This window comes from Sphaerodactylus townsendi, linkage group LG11, assembly GCF_021028975.2.
Source record: "Sphaerodactylus townsendi isolate TG3544 linkage group LG11, MPM_Stown_v2.3, whole genome shotgun sequence".
In the NCBI taxonomy this organism is placed as follows: domain Eukaryota; kingdom Metazoa; phylum Chordata; class Lepidosauria; order Squamata; family Sphaerodactylidae; genus Sphaerodactylus; species Sphaerodactylus townsendi.
The window spans coordinates 25,954,014-25,973,231 of record NC_059435.1 but is presented as its reverse complement, the minus strand read 5'-3'; the positions used below and the strand labels follow the sequence as shown (position 1 = coordinate 25,973,231).

At 43.9% G+C, this 19,218-nt stretch overlaps 1 protein-coding gene across 1 annotated transcript; it reads left to right on the top strand.

Annotated features, from left to right (window-relative positions):
* The first annotated feature begins 1,965 nt into the window (after positions 1-1,965).
* LOC125441086 (cartilage associated protein) lies at positions 1,966-19,003 on the top strand. The gene is made up of 7 exons (XM_048511405.1): positions 1,966-2,627; positions 3,427-3,576; positions 5,855-6,026; positions 9,467-9,595; positions 10,576-10,721; positions 10,928-11,011; positions 17,481-19,003. Exons 1-7 carry the CDS (start codon positions 2,136-2,138, stop codon positions 17,535-17,537), a joined length of 1,230 nt encoding a protein of 409 aa, XP_048367362.1. The 5' UTR covers positions 1,966-2,135; the 3' UTR covers positions 17,538-19,003.
* Positions 19,004-19,218: the final 215 nt, after the last annotated feature.

Below are 19,218 nucleotides of genomic sequence, written 5' to 3'. Positions count from 1 at the left end.
TGGTCCCAAGCTATAAAGCTAATATCACACCTTGAATTGAGCCTAGAAGCAAATTGGAAGCCAATGTAGGTGAAACAAGATTGCAGCGATACGGTCCCTATAACCCACTCCAGTCTCCAAGTGTAGCTTCTGGATGGCCTTATGGAATCCCAATACAGAACACATTGCAGTATTCTAATCAGGTCCAAGTAGGCAGATCCAAGTGCCCTGCCACTTCAAATCAGTTGCCATTGAATTAGTTGCAGATCAGAAATGTTCCTTTGATTTTTTTTCACCTACAAGGAAGCTCTCATTCCTTAAGCGGAAGCATGCCCATACATCAGAGGTTCGCTTTTGCTCCTTGAAACTCAATGTACTGTGTCCCAGGTTAGTCCAAGTTAGTCCAAGGTTAGTCCAAGATCCAGGCCATTTCCATTAAGTATCTGCCCTGGGGTCAATACTTTGAGAAAGTGAATTTTTGTCATGCTTCCCCACAGTATTTCCTGGCTTTTGTGAAACCCAGTTTGCTCCCCAAATTTGGGAAAGATCACAGCAAAGTATGAATAGATGGTGGGGGTGGAATTTGGATTTTCTCATCCATATGGTAGCCATTTTTCCCAAACCCTGTTCCTATGCTGGGTTTTATTCCCCTGCCTTGGGGGAGGAGAGGGGGTGTCTTTTTTTAAAAAAAGAAGTAAGCACTACAATATTGTTATATCAGTATGTATGCTAGCTCTTTTGAATTCCCAGCTTTAAAAAGTCTTTTTCTCATTCCATTGCAAAAGTAAGGAGAAAGGCATATTTTCACAAGGGAGAGGGCTAGAGACATACTTTTTGCATGGCTCTGAGGTCAGTGAGTTCCTGGTAGTTGCCACAAGCCACTTTATGGCAAGTCTTTCTACTTCAGGTGACATGACAGGGCCGTTTAGGCCTCCAAATCCACCCTTGCTGGCTCTTAAGGCTGCTTTCAAAAATTGTTGGCTAATGCACTCTCAACACACGACTATAGCAATCATTTGCAAACAATTGCCATCATGCATTGAGAATGTCTCGGAAGTAACTCCAGTGTGTCTACTGGAAAACTCAGCAATATTGTTGTGGTTGCTAGAAACCTCCAAAATGGCTACTTAAGGTTCAGAGGGCATTCTTTGCTAAAAACTTAGGCTCATTCCGCAAATGCTGAATAATGCACTTTCAAACTGCTTTCAGTGCTCTTTGAAGCTGTGTGGAATGGCAAAATCCACTTGCAAACAGTTGTGAAAGTGGTTTGAAAACGCATTATTTTGCATGTGTGGAAGGGGCCTAATTAGGTACTGTTTGTATTATTTCAGAGAGCTTTAATCTCCAAATGTTTAAATTGCAGTTTAGATTTCAGATTTTTCTGTAAACATGACTCCTCACCGTTTGCAAAGCAATCCCTCCTTCATTCCCCCTACCGCTCCATTTTGTCAGACCTACTGATCATATCCTTCAATATCAGATGTATCATTACTGAAACACAGAGAGGCCTGTACAGTACCCCAGTGCTTTTCTGTTGTGCATGTACACACACAATATTGTTGTGGTCAATTGACCCATAAAACACACCTACAGCAGAAAACAATATCTGATCAACAATAACAAACGGATTCATAGATTTAAAAAAATCCTAAAAGGGGAAACGTTACATAGACTTCGGAGCAAAATATTACAACCGAGGGACCGCTGCTTGAGACCTCTGGTGTTTTAATTCTGAAAGCCTCTGCCAGAAAGTTTGCAACCTCCAATGTGATCCTAGCATTTTGGTCAAACAATATTAGGGGACTCCCCTACCCGTCCTGTGTTATATTTATTGAACACTTGAGGAAGACCAACATAGGGAGACGTGAGGCGTCTGGGCAAGAAAGAGCCGGCGGCTGCTTCAGAGCCAAGCTTTTCCAGGATGGGCTTCTTGGGGGACCTGGCCTCGCCCCTCCTTCCGTTTTGCCCGCGCCCTGTTGGAAGCAGGGCCAGCCCACCAGCCGCCACAGCTCGCCGCCACTGGGGGAGGAGGAGGAGGAGGAGGGCTCTCCTCGAGCGTCAGTCCCGCAGAGTTGGTTGGAGACCCTCTGCGCTGTCCCCCCCCCCCCCTCGCCTTTTGGCGACGTGGTGCCCGGTTGCGCTCCAAGCCCGGGAGGATGTGGCGGCGGCGGCTGCTGCTGCTGCGGGTCGCCTCCTGGCTGCTCTTGGCCGGCGGCTCGCGGGCTCAGTACGAGCGCTACAGCTTCAGGAGCTTCCCTCGGGACGAGCTGATGCCCCTGGAGTCCGCCTACCGCTACGGCCTGGATCAGTACACCGGCGAGAACTGGGCCGACAGCGTCAGCTACTTGGAGGTCAGCCTGAGGCTCCACCGCCTCCTGCGGGACAGCGAGGCCTTCTGCCACCTCAACTGCAGCTCCGTCCGCATGGAGGAGGAGGAGGAGGAGGACCAGGCGGGGCGGCTGCAGCCCGGCCGCTTCCAGGGCTTCCCGGAGCTGCGCTACTTCGGGGATTTGCTGCGCAGGGCGCAGTGCCTCAAGCGCTGCAAGCAAGGGCTGCCGGCTTTCCGCCAGTCCCAGCCCAGTCGGGAGGTGCTCGAGGAATTCCAGCGCCGCGAGCCCTACAAGTTCCTGCAGTACGCCTACTTCAAGGTAGGACCTCACTGGACCCCCCCCCCCCCCGCTACCACTCCCACTCCCACCCTCCATTCCCACTGGCTTGTGCCTCTTCTCCACTCTGGTCTCTTGTTGATGATCTCCAGCGGGCTTCACAGTTGGGCTTCACAGGATGAACCAGTTGAGCTTCACAGGATGAAGTGCCATCCTCCCCCCCCTTATCCTTCTTCTCCACCATGCGGGTCTCTTGGGCCAGTGTTGATGATCTCCAGCGGGAACCACAGAATGAGCTAGTGGGGCTTCACAGGATGCAGTGGCCTGACCCTGGATGACCCAGGCTAGCCTGACCTCCTCTGATCTCAGTAACTTAGCTTGGGGTAGCTCTGAATTAGTACTTGGATGGAGGCAACCAAGGAATACGGAGGCCTTTGTGCAGAGAAAGGGGATGGCAAGCTACCTCTGTTGATCTCCTAGTAGACTGCAGACATACAACACATCAGCATCAGATCTGTCCTATGAATTACCTGTCGCAGCCTGTCCAAAGCTTGTAGTCCCTATTTCCTTGTGTGCCTCTGGAGCCAAATCATTCATTACACTTCTTGGAGGTTTGCAATTGACTTGTTTTGTATATCTTGCCATTTTAGAATTTATTCTGCTTATGGAAAAGAGACCAGTCCTAAGCAAGTTTGTTCAGAATCCTACTCCATAAAGGATTAAATGAGGAAAGTGGTCTTAGGATTTCACTGTAAAACTCTAGAAGGAGGGGAAAGCATACGACATATGAATTACCTTTAAAAAGGGATACTCTAATGTGTATTGTTTATCTTTTGGCTAGGCAAATAACTTTCCAAAAGCAATTGCGGCAGCACACACATTTCTTCTGAAGCACCCTGATGATGAGATGATGAAAAGGAACATGGCATATTACAAAAGCCTGCCTGATGCTGAAGACTATATTAAAGATTTAGAAACAAAGTCATACGAGGTATGTTCCCTTTCCTACTCATATTCCTCAACTGCCTCTGAACTATCCCGGCAACCCTCTAATGCACCTTTCTTCCCCATTACCCTTTATTCCTTAACCTTTTGTGGTTTAATGGTTTTTGTTGTACTGTTATTAATTTCATCTTTTTAATAAAATTAAAAAGTAAAGCTGCTTCTGATACCTTACATTTTTTTCCTTGATTTCAGTAAGGCCTTTGACTAGGTCCCATGTGATATTCTTGCAAGCTAGTAAAATGTGGGCTAGACAATGCTAGATGGATTTGTAATTGGTTGACCGACTGAACCCAAAGGGTGCTCACCTTTGACTCCTCTTCATTCGGGAGAGAAGTGACTACAGAGGTGCTGCAGGGTTCTGTCCTGGGCTGGGCCTTATCCTATTCAATATTTTTTTATCAATGACTTGGATGATAAAATAGAGGGCATGCTAATCATATTTGCAGATGACACTAAATTAGGAGGGGTATCTAACATCCAGGAGGACAGGGTCAGAATTCAAAGTGACCTGGACAGATTAGAGCTGGGCCAAAACTAACAAAGTGAATTTCAACAGAGAGAGATGTAAGGTACTATACATAGGCAAAAATGCACAGAAATAGGATTGGTGACACCTGGTTTGACAACAGTACATACGAAAGGGATCTGGGAGCCTTAGTAGACCACAAGCTGAACATGAGTTAACAGTGTGATGTGGCAGCTAAGAAGTCAATGTGGTTCTGGGCTGCTTCAATAGGAGTATAGTGTCTAGATCAATGTAAGTAGTAGTACCACTCTATTTTGCATTGGTCAGACCTCACCTGGAATACTGTGTCCAATCTGGGCTGGGCACCACAAGCTGCAGCATGTCCAGAGGAGGGCAACCAAAATGGTGAAAGGTCTGGATTCCATGTCCTGTAAGGACAGACTTAGGAAGCTGGGTATGTTTGGAGGAGAGAAGGTTAGAGGTGGCATGACAGCTATGTTTAAATATTTGAAGGCATGTCATGTTGAAGAGGGAGCAAGTTTGTTTTCTGCTGCTCCAGAGGCTAGGACACTGAATAATGGATTCAACCTATGAGAAAAGAGATTCCACCTAAACATTAGGAAGAATTTCCTGATGATAAGAGCTGTTCAGCAGTGGAAAATGATGCTTCCAGGGGTGGTGGAATCTCCTTGTTTGGAGATTGTTTTAACAGAGGCTGGATGGCCATCTGTCTGGAAGTTCTTTGATGGTGTGTTCCTGCATGGAAGGGGGTTGGACTAGATGACCCTTGGGGTTTCATTCAACTCTATGATTCTTGTCATTACTGTCTCATCTCACTTGCTGTACTTCTTACAGTCTAGTCATAGCCATACTTTATTGGAAGTTGCATTCAATACTGGTCAAGGAATAGACCCATTTGAGCCATCTTTCAACAACAGATGTGTTAGTTACTACATTGTCATGTGTAGCTCTTCAGTTTTAATGTTCATGAAGGCAAACAAAACTGAGGAACCTCAACAGATGTTTAGAGCTTTGAGTAATAGAATGTTTTCATCTTGATAGATAGGAAGGCAATATCCTTCTCACTTTGTATGCTGATCAGCTACAGTATCCTGTTTGAAATGGATTCTAATTCCTCAATATTTATTACTTACATTTATCTGGATTTTTTCTCCATCATGAAAGAGTGAGGATGATATAATAGTAACTATTGAGGGAAAGAAGAAGAGTTTGGATTTATACCTTGCCTATAAGGATTCTCAAAGTGGCTTATAAAGTCCTTTCCCTTCCTCTCTCCACAACTGACACCTTGTGAGGTTAGTGGGGCTGAGAGAGTTCTGAGACACTGTGACTAGCCCAAGGTCATTCAGCAAGACTTCATGTGCAAAATTAGGGAAACAAATCCAGTTCACCAGAGTCCACGTGTCATGTGAAGGAGTGGACAATCCAACCTGGTTCCCAGATTAGAGTCCACCTGCTCTTAACTGCTATATCATTCTGGGCTGTTCACACAAAATATCATCTATGGAAATTCCTTCCTTACATAAATCTTATATCCCCACATGTAACATGTTAGGAGTTATACATGTCCTTTTATTGCTAGCTGGAAGCAACACTAGTTTCCTGCTGCATGTGATAAAATCGACTTGTCTGTCACGCACTGAATTCATGCACTTTTCTACATCAAGGAGGGTTTTGTGCAGTTAATTTGTCTTACAAGACACAGTCTTCAAATCACTGAGCATCAAAGAGCCAACATAGTACCCATGTTGCATGATTTTTTTCCTGGTTTCCTCAGACTCTGTTTATCAGGGCTGTGAGGGCATACAATGGAGAGAACTGGAGGACTTCCATCACAGATATGGAGCTGGCACTTCCGGATTTCTTCAAAGCCTATGAAGAGTGCTTAGCTGCTTGTGAAGTCTCACGGGAGATCACAGATTTTAAAGAGTTCTATCTGTCTGTAGCAGGTGGGTGATTGTTTCCTAAAATTTGGAGGGGTGGACTCTAGAAAGCTTCTTTCATCTCCTAAGATACTCCTGTTTGATGAATGTTACTTTTGGATTCCCTTTCTGGAAACACTGATTGTCGGAAGTGCTGGTGGGGAGGGGAGGTAAGAACTCAAAGTATACTTGATGGTGCTAGGGGCTGCACGTAGCAATATCGGTCCAAACCAAACTTCAACTACATCATGTAGAAATATAAGGCTAGCCATAAAATAACACAAAACAGTGTGCAGGCTTTCAGTTGTTCGGAATTCTTCATCAGGGTTGACGTTAAAGAAGAAAAAAATAAGGATACAGGCAGAAAGAAGGTGCTGATTTTTATACTCCACTTTCTTCTACCCTTTAAGGCGTATCAAAGCAGCTTACCATCATTATCCCTTTCCCTCCTCACAACAGACACATTGTGAGGTTGGTGGGACTGAGAGAGTTCTGAGAGAACTGTGATTCTGCCCAGGTCACCCAGCAGGCTTCATGAAGAGGAGTGGAGAAACAAACACGGTTCACAATATTAGAGTCCGCCACTCTTAACCACTAAACCTCATTGGCTCCCAAAATGTCTAGTGCTGACACAGATGCAGACATGCCTAAATAATCACACAGATCAAGACTGGTTCTACAGAGGCAGACTTAATTGTACAAGGTCTGCTCATCACCAGAGACTGGCCAAAAAATTGTGCACTGTTTTTTCACCCAGAGATAGAGCTAAACAGCACTACTATGTAGTGCTATCTTTCACTCTGGCCCTTTCTTCCCAGGCCAAAAAACACGGGTTAAGGTGGGATAAAACCCAGGTTGGGGGGGACTTCGCATAGATCCCACTCCTGAAGTGAGTCAATGTTATACTCCCAACTTGGGTTTTACAAGAATCACAATTTCTGCAATGCTTTTGTTTTAACACACCACTCAGCCGCAGCTGAGTGAATAGCCGCACCTGCAAGGCATTATGTAGCTGTGCTTTTTGTTTGTTTTCCTCCTGGCTCCTATTTGCAGAGCCATGCTGTCACTGCTGGTTCCAGCAAGGCTCTGGAGGAGCATGTGTGCCTGCATAGCTATGCATCAGAGGGAGGTAAGTTTTTTAAAGGTTTTTTTTTAAGCGCCTCGGTGCAAAGGCGTGTGCCCTGGCCGATGTGCTGCCTGTCCACAAGACTGCCAGCCATGCGAACGGCCCGGGGCTATGCCGGGTCCGTTTATCCGGGCTGCAACCTGGTCTAAATTTGCTGTGCAGAACAGGCCTTTGTCTTTTCTTTTTCCTGAACCAGAACTGAGTTGTCAGTTCTCTCAGAGGCAGAACTCATCTCCACTTTGTCCTGCACTCACTCCAATGTCTCATCCTCCATTTTGAAGGCGACACTTGTATGGGGTCATCTGAGTGGCTTATTTTCCCTTCAGGGGCAGGGCCACCTGCTGTCTGTCACAGATGGCTGCACAGTTCTCTAGTTTCAGAGGATGGTCACGTTGGTCTGAAGCAGAACTGTTATATTTTTGTAGCACCTTAGAGACCAACAAGATTTTCGGGGTATGAGCTTTCAAGAGTCATTATCTGATACTTTCATTGATATTTGAAAAGCTTTGACTTTTGAAAGCTCATTCCCCGAAAATCTTGTGGTCTCCAAAATTTACCAGTTTTCCTCCTCTTTGTATTTACCTTCCCCCCCTCCCCCCACCAACATCATGTTCTGTGTTTAAACTAATGGTATCATGCTATACTAGCAAGTAGCCACAAGGTGAAAGACTGAAAGGTAATCTGAACTGAGAAAAAGTGTTTCACACAAGAAAGTAACTTGTGGAGTCAGATCATTAACTATTTGGATCTGAGGTAAAACTTTCATGGTATTCTAATCAGTATCATAATACATAAAGACTGGCTGCAAAGTGAGGAATAAAATGATATTTAGATAACAATCACTAGTTCCATTCCATTTCATGGCTAATTACACATAAATATGTGAGACAGAACCCCAATGTCAGAATTTTTTTTAAAAAAGGAAAATTACTTCAGAGAGGGGGTTTTGAGCAAAAAAGAATTGCTTTGGTTTCCTACACCCCCTCTAACAAATCACCTCATGCCAGAGGGTTTTCACCAGCCAGATGCAGAATGCAGGTAAATGTGAATTCTCAGCTTTGCCAATGGAAAAAGACATGGAGACTGATCTGGAGTGAAAAAACAGCAGGTTGGAAAAGGGTTAGGCACCCTCTTCCCCACTGCTGCTTTTGCATCGTTGTAAGTTGTTTTTAAAAAATCAAAAACTGTGTTAGGGTTCCATTATCTATGTTTGCCCATAAGCTATATTTTTACCCTATATAATTCACAAATGTTACAATGACGAACGCTCAGCCAGTGGGTGCACAGTAACCTCTCCTGCATGCCCAGTGGTTGAGGGTTCGTTGTTGCACTCAAAAGAGTCTGGTGGGGAAGTACCACCAAGCTTCTCTCCCACCTACCTTCCAATTCCCCAGCCATCCTCTCCCCACTGCCTCCGACCCACCTTCCGATTCCTCCAACCACCCTTCCCCTACCCCAAAAACCAACCCCACCTTTCTGTCCAGGGCCCTGGCATCTGGCCTCCCACCCTAACAACCCACCTGCAAAGCCCAAAGGGCCGCACCAGCACTGAGGCTTAGCACTAGAGCCGTGGTGGCGAACCTTTGGCACTCCAGATGTTATGGACTACAATTGGCCATGCTGGCAGGGGCTGATGGGAATTGTAGTCCATAACATCTGGAGTGCCAAAGGTTCGCCACCACTGCACTAGAGCAACCCTGGAGTGAGGGGGGGGGGGCGGAAGAAGCAGTTGGAGAAGCTCCAGGGGGGCAGAGAAAGTAGGCAACCAGGACAACCTGCCACCAGCATAGCCAGTCCCCATGTGTATACTCGCCCCCCTGCCTAGAGCCCTGCTAGTTATAAATATTCCTCACCTTTCTCTGGGTGTAAGTGTTGCCACCCTCCCAAGAGAACTGCTAAACAAAACCATCAGATCCTCTGAAAATGCCACCCACAGATGCAGGCGAAACGTCAAGAGAAAATGCTACTAGAATATGGCCATACAGCCCGGAAACCCCACAACACCCCAAAACCATGAGATGCCAGCAATGTAAGTTGAATGGATATTGTTCAACTACAGCAATAAATACACCATGATTAAAAATGGTTAGACGTATTGGTCTTTAAGAAATCTTCGACAGCTGCTACCGATAGATGGCGCCACAGTCAAGAGTAATTTTATTGGGCAAGGCTACTCAGCTGTTGGCTCAAATGTTTTACTGTTATTGGTGTTTCTCTGAACTTGGTTTCACAAGAGGCAAACAAATTGGAAGTTCTGGGGGTTGATTTATACAGCATACAAATGTTGGTCAGTACTCTGAAATTCTGTCTAATGCCTTGAACATGGCTGATTGTTTTTTAGATCATTATATCCAAGTTCTAGAATGCAAATTGAAGTGTGAAACTGATCTGACACCCGTTATAGGAGGCTACATAGTGGAGAAATTTGTGGCAACCATGTACCACTATTTGCAGTTTGCCTATTACAAGTGTAAGTAAGGGGCTTTGTCTCAAGACTGGAATGGGATTGTTACTAACTTTGTAAAACGACTTTTAATACATGCATTCGATGTATGTTTCATGCAAATAAAACATTTCAGTTGTCTAACGAAGAAAATCCTAGTTTTGCCTCCTAGCTGAGCCCGTGCATAATAGGATTATAAATTTAACAGATTTCCACCTTAGCACAGAAAACTTAAAATACTGGATCTAACCATCCTGTCTCTCTCCCCCCCCCCCCCGCCTAGAGCCCTGCTAGTTATAAATATTCCTCACCTTTCTCTGGGTGTACGTGTTGCCACCCTCCCAAGAGAACCACCCCTGGCCATCCTGTCTCATTCTATCATTTGATTCTGATTATGCAGAAAAGTTCGAATCAGTTTTCTGTGTGATAAAGAACTTCTCATTTCTTGTGCGCGGAGATTTGTCCCCAATGACACAAATTATGGTAATCAGTATTTGCTGGGAATATATCCCTGCAGATGTTAATATTGGGTTAGATCCAGTCTAAACTGACAATTTAAACTGATTCTCCATTCCTGCTTCAACCCCCCCACCCCAAATGTCATTCCTCAGAGTCTATCCCCCCGCCCCCCACCTCCCCGTCCCAGAAGCAGCACTTTATGGAGATCAGTGGGATTCAGTGGGGAAGGAGGCAGGAAAGTTCCTGTCCACTGATGGAAATTTAGTTTGTATCCAATTCATTGACTTGTGTATATATGTTGGCATTACCATTGTATGGGAGGTGGAAGGATGGAGAGAGAGGAAAAAGATTTTGAGGCCTGTCTGTATAATCCTATTTTGTAGTTCTGTAAGATTTTCAAAATTAGAATATATAAATATGCATGTAGGCACTTGAATACACAACACACACACACATCCTTAGCATGACATCTGTGTTCAGACTGTTAAAGTATTAGCTGCTCAATAACATTCGTTTGAGAAACTGACTTTTGTTCTATATTAATGCAGTGAATGATTTGAAGAACGCAGCCCCGTGTGTCGCTAGTTACATGCTCTTTGATCAGAAAGATGAAGTGATGAAACAGAATTTAGTCTACTACCAGTATCATAAAGACAAATGGGGACTGACAGATGAAGACTTCCAGCCTAGACCTGTGAGTTAAATGGAAGGATTGTTGCTGTCTGTAGCTACAAGAGCATGTTGTTCCACAAGAGGACATTAGTCTCTGCAGCCTTATAAAAAGTGCTCCAGGGAAAGTAGATCACGTCTTTCATGCATGTGGAAAACAGTGTGAACTGTGAAGGCTGAGGCAGTGTTATTTTACTAATCTGACCTGGAGCTTTGTTGCTGTCCTTCTAGGAAGCAGTTCACTATCACAACATAACAACACTCCAAAAAGAGATGTATGAATTCGCTAAAGAACATGTGATGGATGATGATGAGGTAAGTATAGTGAGAAGTGCCAATAACTTTTTTAAAAAAAGAAATTGTCTTTCTGAAACAAATTGAAATGTCATTTTGCAGTGTTTTAGTAGGGGTGCCACTTAGGTTTACATGCAGTCAGACGTACAAGAAATTAAACTTTTCTTGTACTTTCTCATCTTTTCTGTATATGTCAGATTGCCTCCAATCTTGGAAGCTAACAGGATTGGCCCTGGTTAGTACTTGGATGAGAGTCCTCTGAGGTAGTTCAAGTTTTTCTACATGCAGGGAGGCAATAGCAAACCGCCCCTGAACACTCTTGCCTTGAAAATCCTGCAGGGACACCGTAAGTCAACTGCAACTTGAGTGCACTTTCTGCCACCAGGCTGCCATTAAAGAGGCAGAAACAAGCTTGGAAATAAGGTGGCAGCCTGAGGCTTTAGTTAACTTGATGTGTAGTTTCTAAAATTTTACATCAGAAATAAAATTCTGGCAACTGGATTGTGCAGAGAAACAAAAACTTTAGTACACTACCATCAGGCAGTAATTTGATCCATGTAGCATATACTTTAATCTCTCTTATTGATTGATTGATTGATTGATTGATTGATTGTTTAAACTTTTATACCGCCCCATTCCCAAGGGGCTCTGGGCGGTGTACAACATAAAATATAAGTATAAATAAATTATTAAAAACCTTTAAAACAGCGATAACAGTAACAATGGTAATAATAGAGGCGTCCAATCAACCCCACTTTTAAAATTCTCCCTGGGAAAGAGGGGGAAGGGCGGCGAGTCACATTGAATGGTAGGCCCAGATGAAAGGGCCAGCTGGGGGACAATCTTGGCAACATTTAGTATATTAAAACAAGTGTAGCTGTCAGGAAAGGGTAGAGTGAAATTGAACAAATAAGTAACGATAGTCTGTCTCAGAAAAAATATGCTAGTAGGGTTGTATATTCCTCCGCCACAGAACTCAACATGCTGGACCTCCTTTGTGGTAGAATTCTCTGCCTGGGTCTTAGTGCCTACCTAGCCCTATTCCTCCCATCCAAGCAAGTATTGGTGATAGTTGTTCAGTGAATTATAAATGATCTTGTATCACAATACCATGTTGAATAATGCACAAAATAATGTTTTTACTAAGGCAAAACGTTAAAATGAATAATAATTTTCATATTTGTTCATATTTATTCTAATGTGGAAGCATACAATTTTCTTGACCACTGTACCTCAACTGACTGTACTAACATCTTTCACTGAGACAGTACACATTCATGAGACTTAAGATTTTTGAAGAATCTTTCGTGGTTGTTCCCATTCATTAGGTGTTACCACGTCCCCTCTAATATGTCTTAATTATTTATTTATGTAAGACATTTATTAGCCACCTTTCAACCTTATAAGAACTCAAGATGATCTACAACAGGAATAATAATAAAGTACAATAAAATGCATAAAAACTATTAACAAAATTCATATCCCACATAAAAACCATCAGTTAAAAATGAATTATTTAATAGTGCTATTAGGCAGTTCTCATTATTAAAATTCCCTTTATAAGAGGTCATTCATTTTACTCTCACAGTATTTTTATGTATTATTAAATCATTTGAGGGGCAGGGCTGAATTGTAAAGAAAAATATATGGTTTCAAGAATGTTTCAGCTTTTAAACTTGTTTTCAGCATTTAATCTCTGTTTTCATACTGTCCAGTTCTGATTGGATTGAAAGCATAGCTGCACGAGGATACTCTGTCATAGAAGACAATGATGCCTTTATAGTCCTTTCACAGTCAATCCTAGCTTTAGCACAATATACACAGCACCAGGTGTATTACAGAGCAGTTGTAATCAAAGTTCCATCCTTCTAGATCAAAGGGTTTAGGTTGGTGGAACTTTGCTAAGAAGTTCACTGTGAGTCTGCAGGCCCCCCAAAAATGTAGCAAGTATATGCTGAGATGGGAATTGACACTTATAAAGCGTTTGCCACCTGGCTGCAAATTACTTCTCCATTTTGGTTCTGCCCCAGTGAAAGGATGATGATGTTGTATCATGCAAGTACTAATGAGAAGAGAATAGCAATCTTTTATGGAAGGAGTGAGATTTACTCCACTGTCATGTTGCTGCATTCTAGGGGACGTTTCCACATAGATTATGGTTGCCATCTCTGATTTGGAAAATACTTTGAGATTTGGTGGAGGGAGCCTGGGGAGGATGGGGTTTGGGGAAGGAAGGGACCTCATCAGGGTATGACGCCATGGAGTCTGCCCTCCAAAGCAGCCATTTTTTCCCCAGGGTAATGATCAGTGGCGAAGCTACAAGGGGACGAGGGGTGCGCCGTGCACCGGGCGCACTCCTGGGGCGCAGAAAATCGTCCCCAGGCCCCTCCCCTTTCTCTGCCCCTCCCCGCAGAGCCCCCTGCGGGCCCCCCGCGGCACCCCCCTCCCCCTTTCCCACACTTACCTTAGTTCCTTTCCTTTTTGAGAACTTTTTCAGGCTGCAAAAGGCCTGTTCACAGTAAAAACAGCCTGAGGAACTACAGTTCCCAGGAGACCTTGGGGCTCACAAGGTCTCCTGGGAAGTATAGTTCCGATCAGGCCGTTTTTACTGAGAACAGGCCTTTTGCAACCTAATTCTCAAGAAAGGCAAATAAAACAAAAAATGAGAAAAAGAAGCGCTGTGGGGTGGGGAATATAAAATGCACACTGGGCGCAGTTTGGCCCAGCTACACCTCTGGTAACGATTGCTATTGTTTGGAGATTAGTTGTAATAATAGGAGATCTCCAGGCCCTGCCTTGAGGTTGAGCAACCCTAACATAGATGTTGAATAATGGCCCACTATAGATATTACAAAGAAATGGGGAGAGTAAGGAGAACCTTTTAACAAGGCATGCGTCCTACTGCAACAATTTCTTCACTACACTTATAACAGAAATAGTGGAGGATAGAACTACACTTCATGCTTGAGGTAGGTGTCCCACTGAAAACTGCAGCCCTGTATCAAGTTCTCTCCCCATAACGGGTTAGATCCAGCCAGGTTTTTCAGTCAATCTCTCCCAAGTCCTCTCCATTCTTCAGTCTGTGTCCCAAATGGCTCTCGTACATATGGACCTGCATAATTCCCAGCATTACGTCTTTTGGTAGTCAAAGGGAACTCATAATTCTTCACCAGCAGAAGAGCTAGTTAGAGCCAACCCGGGGTTTAGGCAGGCTTATCATGTTTTGACATTATCATGTCATGCATCTCCTCATCCTCACTCCACAACGACTGCCACAGACAAAGAAACCACATGAATAAGTTTGCCTAAACTTTGCAGGCAGACAGGAAGAAAACCTTAGATAGCTCCAAATATGAAATTAATGTAACACTAGGACCTTTTCCGCACAAGTCACCTAGAACATTTTCAATCCCCCTGAACCTTTACCACAATGTTTGTCCGTACTCAGCTCCTCTACACAAAATTACAAAAATAAAGAGGCAAGAGGAAAAGGAGTGAAGTCAGGGAAGGAAAAAAAACGGCACTGAGAGGGAAGTTGGGCAATGGCGAAGAGGCGTGTAAAATAGCAGTGGGAATGATAAAACGTTTTAAATATGACTGCACTGTGAGAGAAGCTGAATTGGAAATGTTTCAGCAAAAAGAAATGCTGTAAAATTGTTTTCAAGAACAACAGAGACAAAGTTTTGGAAACGTTTCCCAAACCAAAACAGTGAAAAACAATGCAGAACTCCACAGAGGAAACGGTTTATTTCCAGCCTGAACATTGTGAATGACTTGTGTGGAAAAGGCCTAGATGTTACCAAAAATATCTAGTTCCATTGCAAGAGGAGTAGCTTGTATGCCAACTATATTTGAATGGTCAAGAATGCAATCAATGATATGGTTGGTGCAGTAAAAGGAGCAATGGAAAAACAGCTTCTGGAAAAACAGCATCTCCAAAATGGAGATACAAAAGCATCTTATGAAGTAAGTGGTGATGGAGGCCTGCTGAAAGATGGGTGGTGATTTTTACCTCGGCATATGCTTTCATTGGGGGGAGGGGATTAATCAAGGTTACTGAATGAGAACGTGAGGATTTATTTTTGCTAGTTTGAAAAGATTTCATTATTTTCACTGTAATTGCTCCTTCCACAAATATTTATGTACACCAAAGTTTGCAGTGTTTTGAAGGCCATTCCTGTAATGGCAAATTTGCTTACTTAACCGGAAAGATAAACAATATTTGGCAATGTGTCTGTTTACTGACGTGACAACTTTATGGTTCCGAGGCAGCTAAAAGCAAAGTGAACAGTTGTCCTTCATAAGTCCCAGAAAACCACAGCTTTGCAGAAATCCTGACAAGCCTTTTGCAGGAAAGGAAGAACAGCCATCAACTTTCATCCCCCTTAGTCTTCACTAACCCATAGTAATACATAGTTGCTAAAGGTGGGCAGGCACTGCCCCACTGCCCCCAAAAGGGCTTTTTGGTGGTAGGGGGAGTGGAGAAAAAACCCCACCTCTGAAAAAATCCCATAGGGTTGAACGAACATATGCCACAGAAAGTGTGGCGTAAATCCAAGGGCCAGTGGCACAGTGCACTGTGCTACCAACCCTCAATCCCAGGAGGGAGCTGACTAAAGCTGGCTCTGCCCCCAGGAATGCCCCACCCTTCCCATTCTGGCATCTGAGTGGCACGCCAGCACAGCCCTACTACAGTCCGGATTCCAGGTTCCGTAGTGATGGAGCTGTGAGTCGGCCGTCTGTCAAAGCATCTACCTCTCCGTTGGGATAAGTGCCCCTGGGGGGGCAAACACGATGGTGTGAGGGCACATTGCTCCCAGAAGCCCTTCCCCCACTCCCTTTGGATAGGGCTCTTAATTTTTGAGCCCTTTGAGCTCAGCAAAGGCATCAGCAGACCTATAGAACCAGCTTTGTTGTAGAAGCCATCAGCAAATCTTCAGCCATTTTGTTCCAGATACTGGTCTTTTTACCCTGTTTGGTGTGCCAAAACCACTGTGAAACTAGAAGGTGTTAACTCTGGCCTTTGACCCTGGGGGCTGCCTGACAAATAGTGTGGTGGACCCATCTATACCTTCTTTCCAGGAATTAGCTGCCATTTTATTTATTTAGAACATGTATAGGCTGTCTCTTCAAAGATCTATAAAATAAAATATAAAATCATTAAAATTACTTGGGTGCTGTGTGGTTTCCGGGCTGTATGGCCGTGTTCTAGCAGCATTGTCTCCTGACGTTTCGCCTGCATCTGTGGCTGGCATCTTCAGAGGATCTGATGTTGGGAAAGCAAGTGGAGTATATATATCTGTTGGAGTGTCCAGGGTGGGTGGAGAAACATTGTCTGTGAGTAACAAAGAAGGCAACCAGGTCAATAGTTGAGGGCATCTGAATAGAAGTATGAGTAACAATGAGTAACAATGAAGACTATAGCATGGGAGTGTCAATGGAGATAGCAAGGTCACTTTTTGGTGATATCTCAATGGAGATAGCAAGGACACTCCATTGACACTCCCTCTTCATTGTTACTGTATTCTGTTAAACACACGGCACAACCAATTGAAAGGAGGTTGTGTTACTACTTAATTAGAAAAATCTAGCCTGGGCTGATGTTCTGCCCTCAGCAGCAGCTTGATTTGCAGAAGGCGAAGTCTTCCACAGCTTATCACTAGAAGAAGAAGAAGACTTTATTTACTGTCAATGACCAAATATAGCTTATTACTAAATGATGCCGCAAGGCTTGTTTGTATTTTAAAGGTAGCAATCATGCAAAAACATGCACACGCTCAAGGCCAACTCTCATCACGCCAAACACGAGGTAAAGAAATTATGGTTCAGGCCAGTCCACAGCCAGGTGTATAACAAGAATCAATCAGGGGAAGTTTCCCCTTAGCAGCTGAACTTCCAGTTCTATCCTAAGCAGAGTTACACCCATTCTGTCCAAGTTCAGTCTTAGACCCCATCCAGAGGGGGGGGGGGGGGCAAATCCACTGGTGGAAATGGCGTGCAGCTGCGCTGGTAGATTTGCCCTTCCCAGGGCACTTACCCTGGTGTAGAGGTGATTCAGCTGGCAGGCAGCTGCCACCACCCTCCCTCCTCCATGCTGGGATGCACCAGCATCCAAGAGCGCCTGCCACCACCTTTAGTCTGCTCCCTCCTGGTCATTTGCTGCATTACACCAGTGGCTGGGAATTCAGACATATGAAGCTCTTTTGGGTGGCACAAGTCTATGGAGCCCTACAGAGGCTTCTCGATGAGGGGAGGCTTTTCCACTTTTTGAGCCTCCCCACGCTGCCGGGAAGCCTCTCTGGGGATGGCAGCAGGTGTGGCTCTTGGATGGGGCTGCCCAAAGGATGTGACTCAGTTTAGGGTAGCACTGTTAGTTGACTTGACTTCTAGTTCCACCAGATACTTCCACTTTTTTCCCTTAAAAAGTGACTGTTTTGTTCTTCAGGGTACACTGTGTAGAATTAACTTGCTCTCTTGTAATCTTTTGTAGGGTGAAGTGGTAGAATATCTCGATGAACTTCTGGAACTAAATGGTGGAACACAGTGATTCTTAACAAACTTTTTAAAAAATTATGTTTTTCAAGAAGCGGATTACACCATTGCTCTTTCACATACCGAGTTATTACGTGTAGCTCAGGTGTTAGAAATACCTCAGATCTTTATGATGCTTGCTTGTACGACATCCGGACTATCCTGTAAGTTTTCACCATGCCACACCAAGCAATTTTTGTCACCCCAGGTCACACTTGGAGCTTTCTTGTTCTTTATAGCAGAATTTTTAAATACTCTGTTAAAATTTTTGTTCCATTCATTCTGCTCAACAGAATGGCTTAAGTCAACCAGAAATGCTTGTTTTTACCCCAACAGAATATAATCAGAGGACAGAAGGATAAAGACAGACACACCCTGTTCATCTTCAAAAGTATAATGTACTGTTTTATATGTTGCAAATTGGTTTATTCTAACAAATTCATTATCTGACCCAGTCCCTAGGAGTCTGTGGAGAAATGTGGGGCACGAATATTTTAATAATTAAGTTGATTCTCAAAGCTGCAAGAACTTACTCCGGAGAATTATGCTCTTTTTGACATCTGTGGAGGAAAACCATAACATATCTAAAGGGTACCAGTAAATCAATCAGGTCATCCCTTATGTAAGATTTCATTTTAACATCCTTAAGTAATGCCTCAGTTATGTCTCGTATCTTCTTTCCAATTATAAGATACTCTGAAGGGACATAGGGGTGAGTAAAAAAAATCTCTTGAATGTAATTGCAATCATTGATGAACCTGGTTTTGATGTTCATCATATGCAAGGCTTGGAGAAATGTATTTCTAGTTCCCTGCTTCTGATGTAATATTGATAGTGCATATCTTATCCGCAGCCAGTACTGTGAATCATTCTTCATAGATTACATCAGAAGTGAGGAATTAGTTGCCTTTTTCCAACTAGACATAATCCCCAGTTACTATGTAAAACTAACAACGTGGAAAGAACATATGAAGCTGATCCTGAGTGGTGGGTTCTGGTTTCAGAAAATAAGAAACTTCCTACTATCTCTAGAATCAATTCTTTACCTACATGACTGGTTCGTCTACATTTTTTCTATTTATTCCAGCAGCAATTCTGGTTGAAAAAGTAATGGAAATCTGTTACAGGTTCACATGCAGTAGCACCTTGGAGACCAACAAGATTTTCAGAAAGAGAGCTTTCAACAGTCAAAGCTCAAACACTGAACATTTTGTTGATCTCCAAGGACTTGCATCTGGATTTTCTACGGCAGACCAACACAGCTAACCTAAGTTTGTCTTCAGGACAAACAAGTGATTTCTGACGAGCAAACCAGCCATGGTTTCTTACAAGGATAACTGCATTTAACTAAATCCCTCTGCCTTAATGATTCAGTGTAGAACACACGTTCAGGTTTATGTTTTTACTGTTAAGACTCAGACCCTGATTGTAATTCCATTTGTGAATTTGCTGTATTCGTATTAAATGTGCAAGCAGTTTTTATAAGATTGCCTTCTATTTCACACTAGAGTTTCTCAATGGCCGTTTCCGCACGGCCCAAAAGCCGGCTTGACCTGGGGGGGGGGTAAAACGCCGCCCCCAGGCGCCCGTTACCACCAAAGCCAGCGCTTGGCGGCGACCTGACTGCGCTTCCCGTCCCCCAGGGCGGCGTCAGGCTGCCCTAAACAACAACCCTTTAAAGGGTTGTCGTTGGGGGG

What these genes read in the sequence shown, in the direction of transcription:
- LOC125441086 (XM_048511405.1), top strand. Translation starts at nt 2,136, where the DNA reads ATGTGGCGGCGGCGGCTGCTGCTGCTGCGGGTCGCCTCCTGGCTGCTC. An exon ending in TGCAGTACGCCTACTTCAAG is followed by an intron (nt 2,628 to 3,426) that starts GTAGGACCTCAC and finishes TCTTTTGGCTAG; the next exon opens with GCAAATAACTTTCCAAAAGC. An exon ending in GTTCTATCTGTCTGTAGCAG is followed by an intron (nt 6,027 to 9,466) that starts GTGGGTGATTGT and finishes ATTGTTTTTTAG; the next exon opens with ATCATTATATCCAAGTTCTA.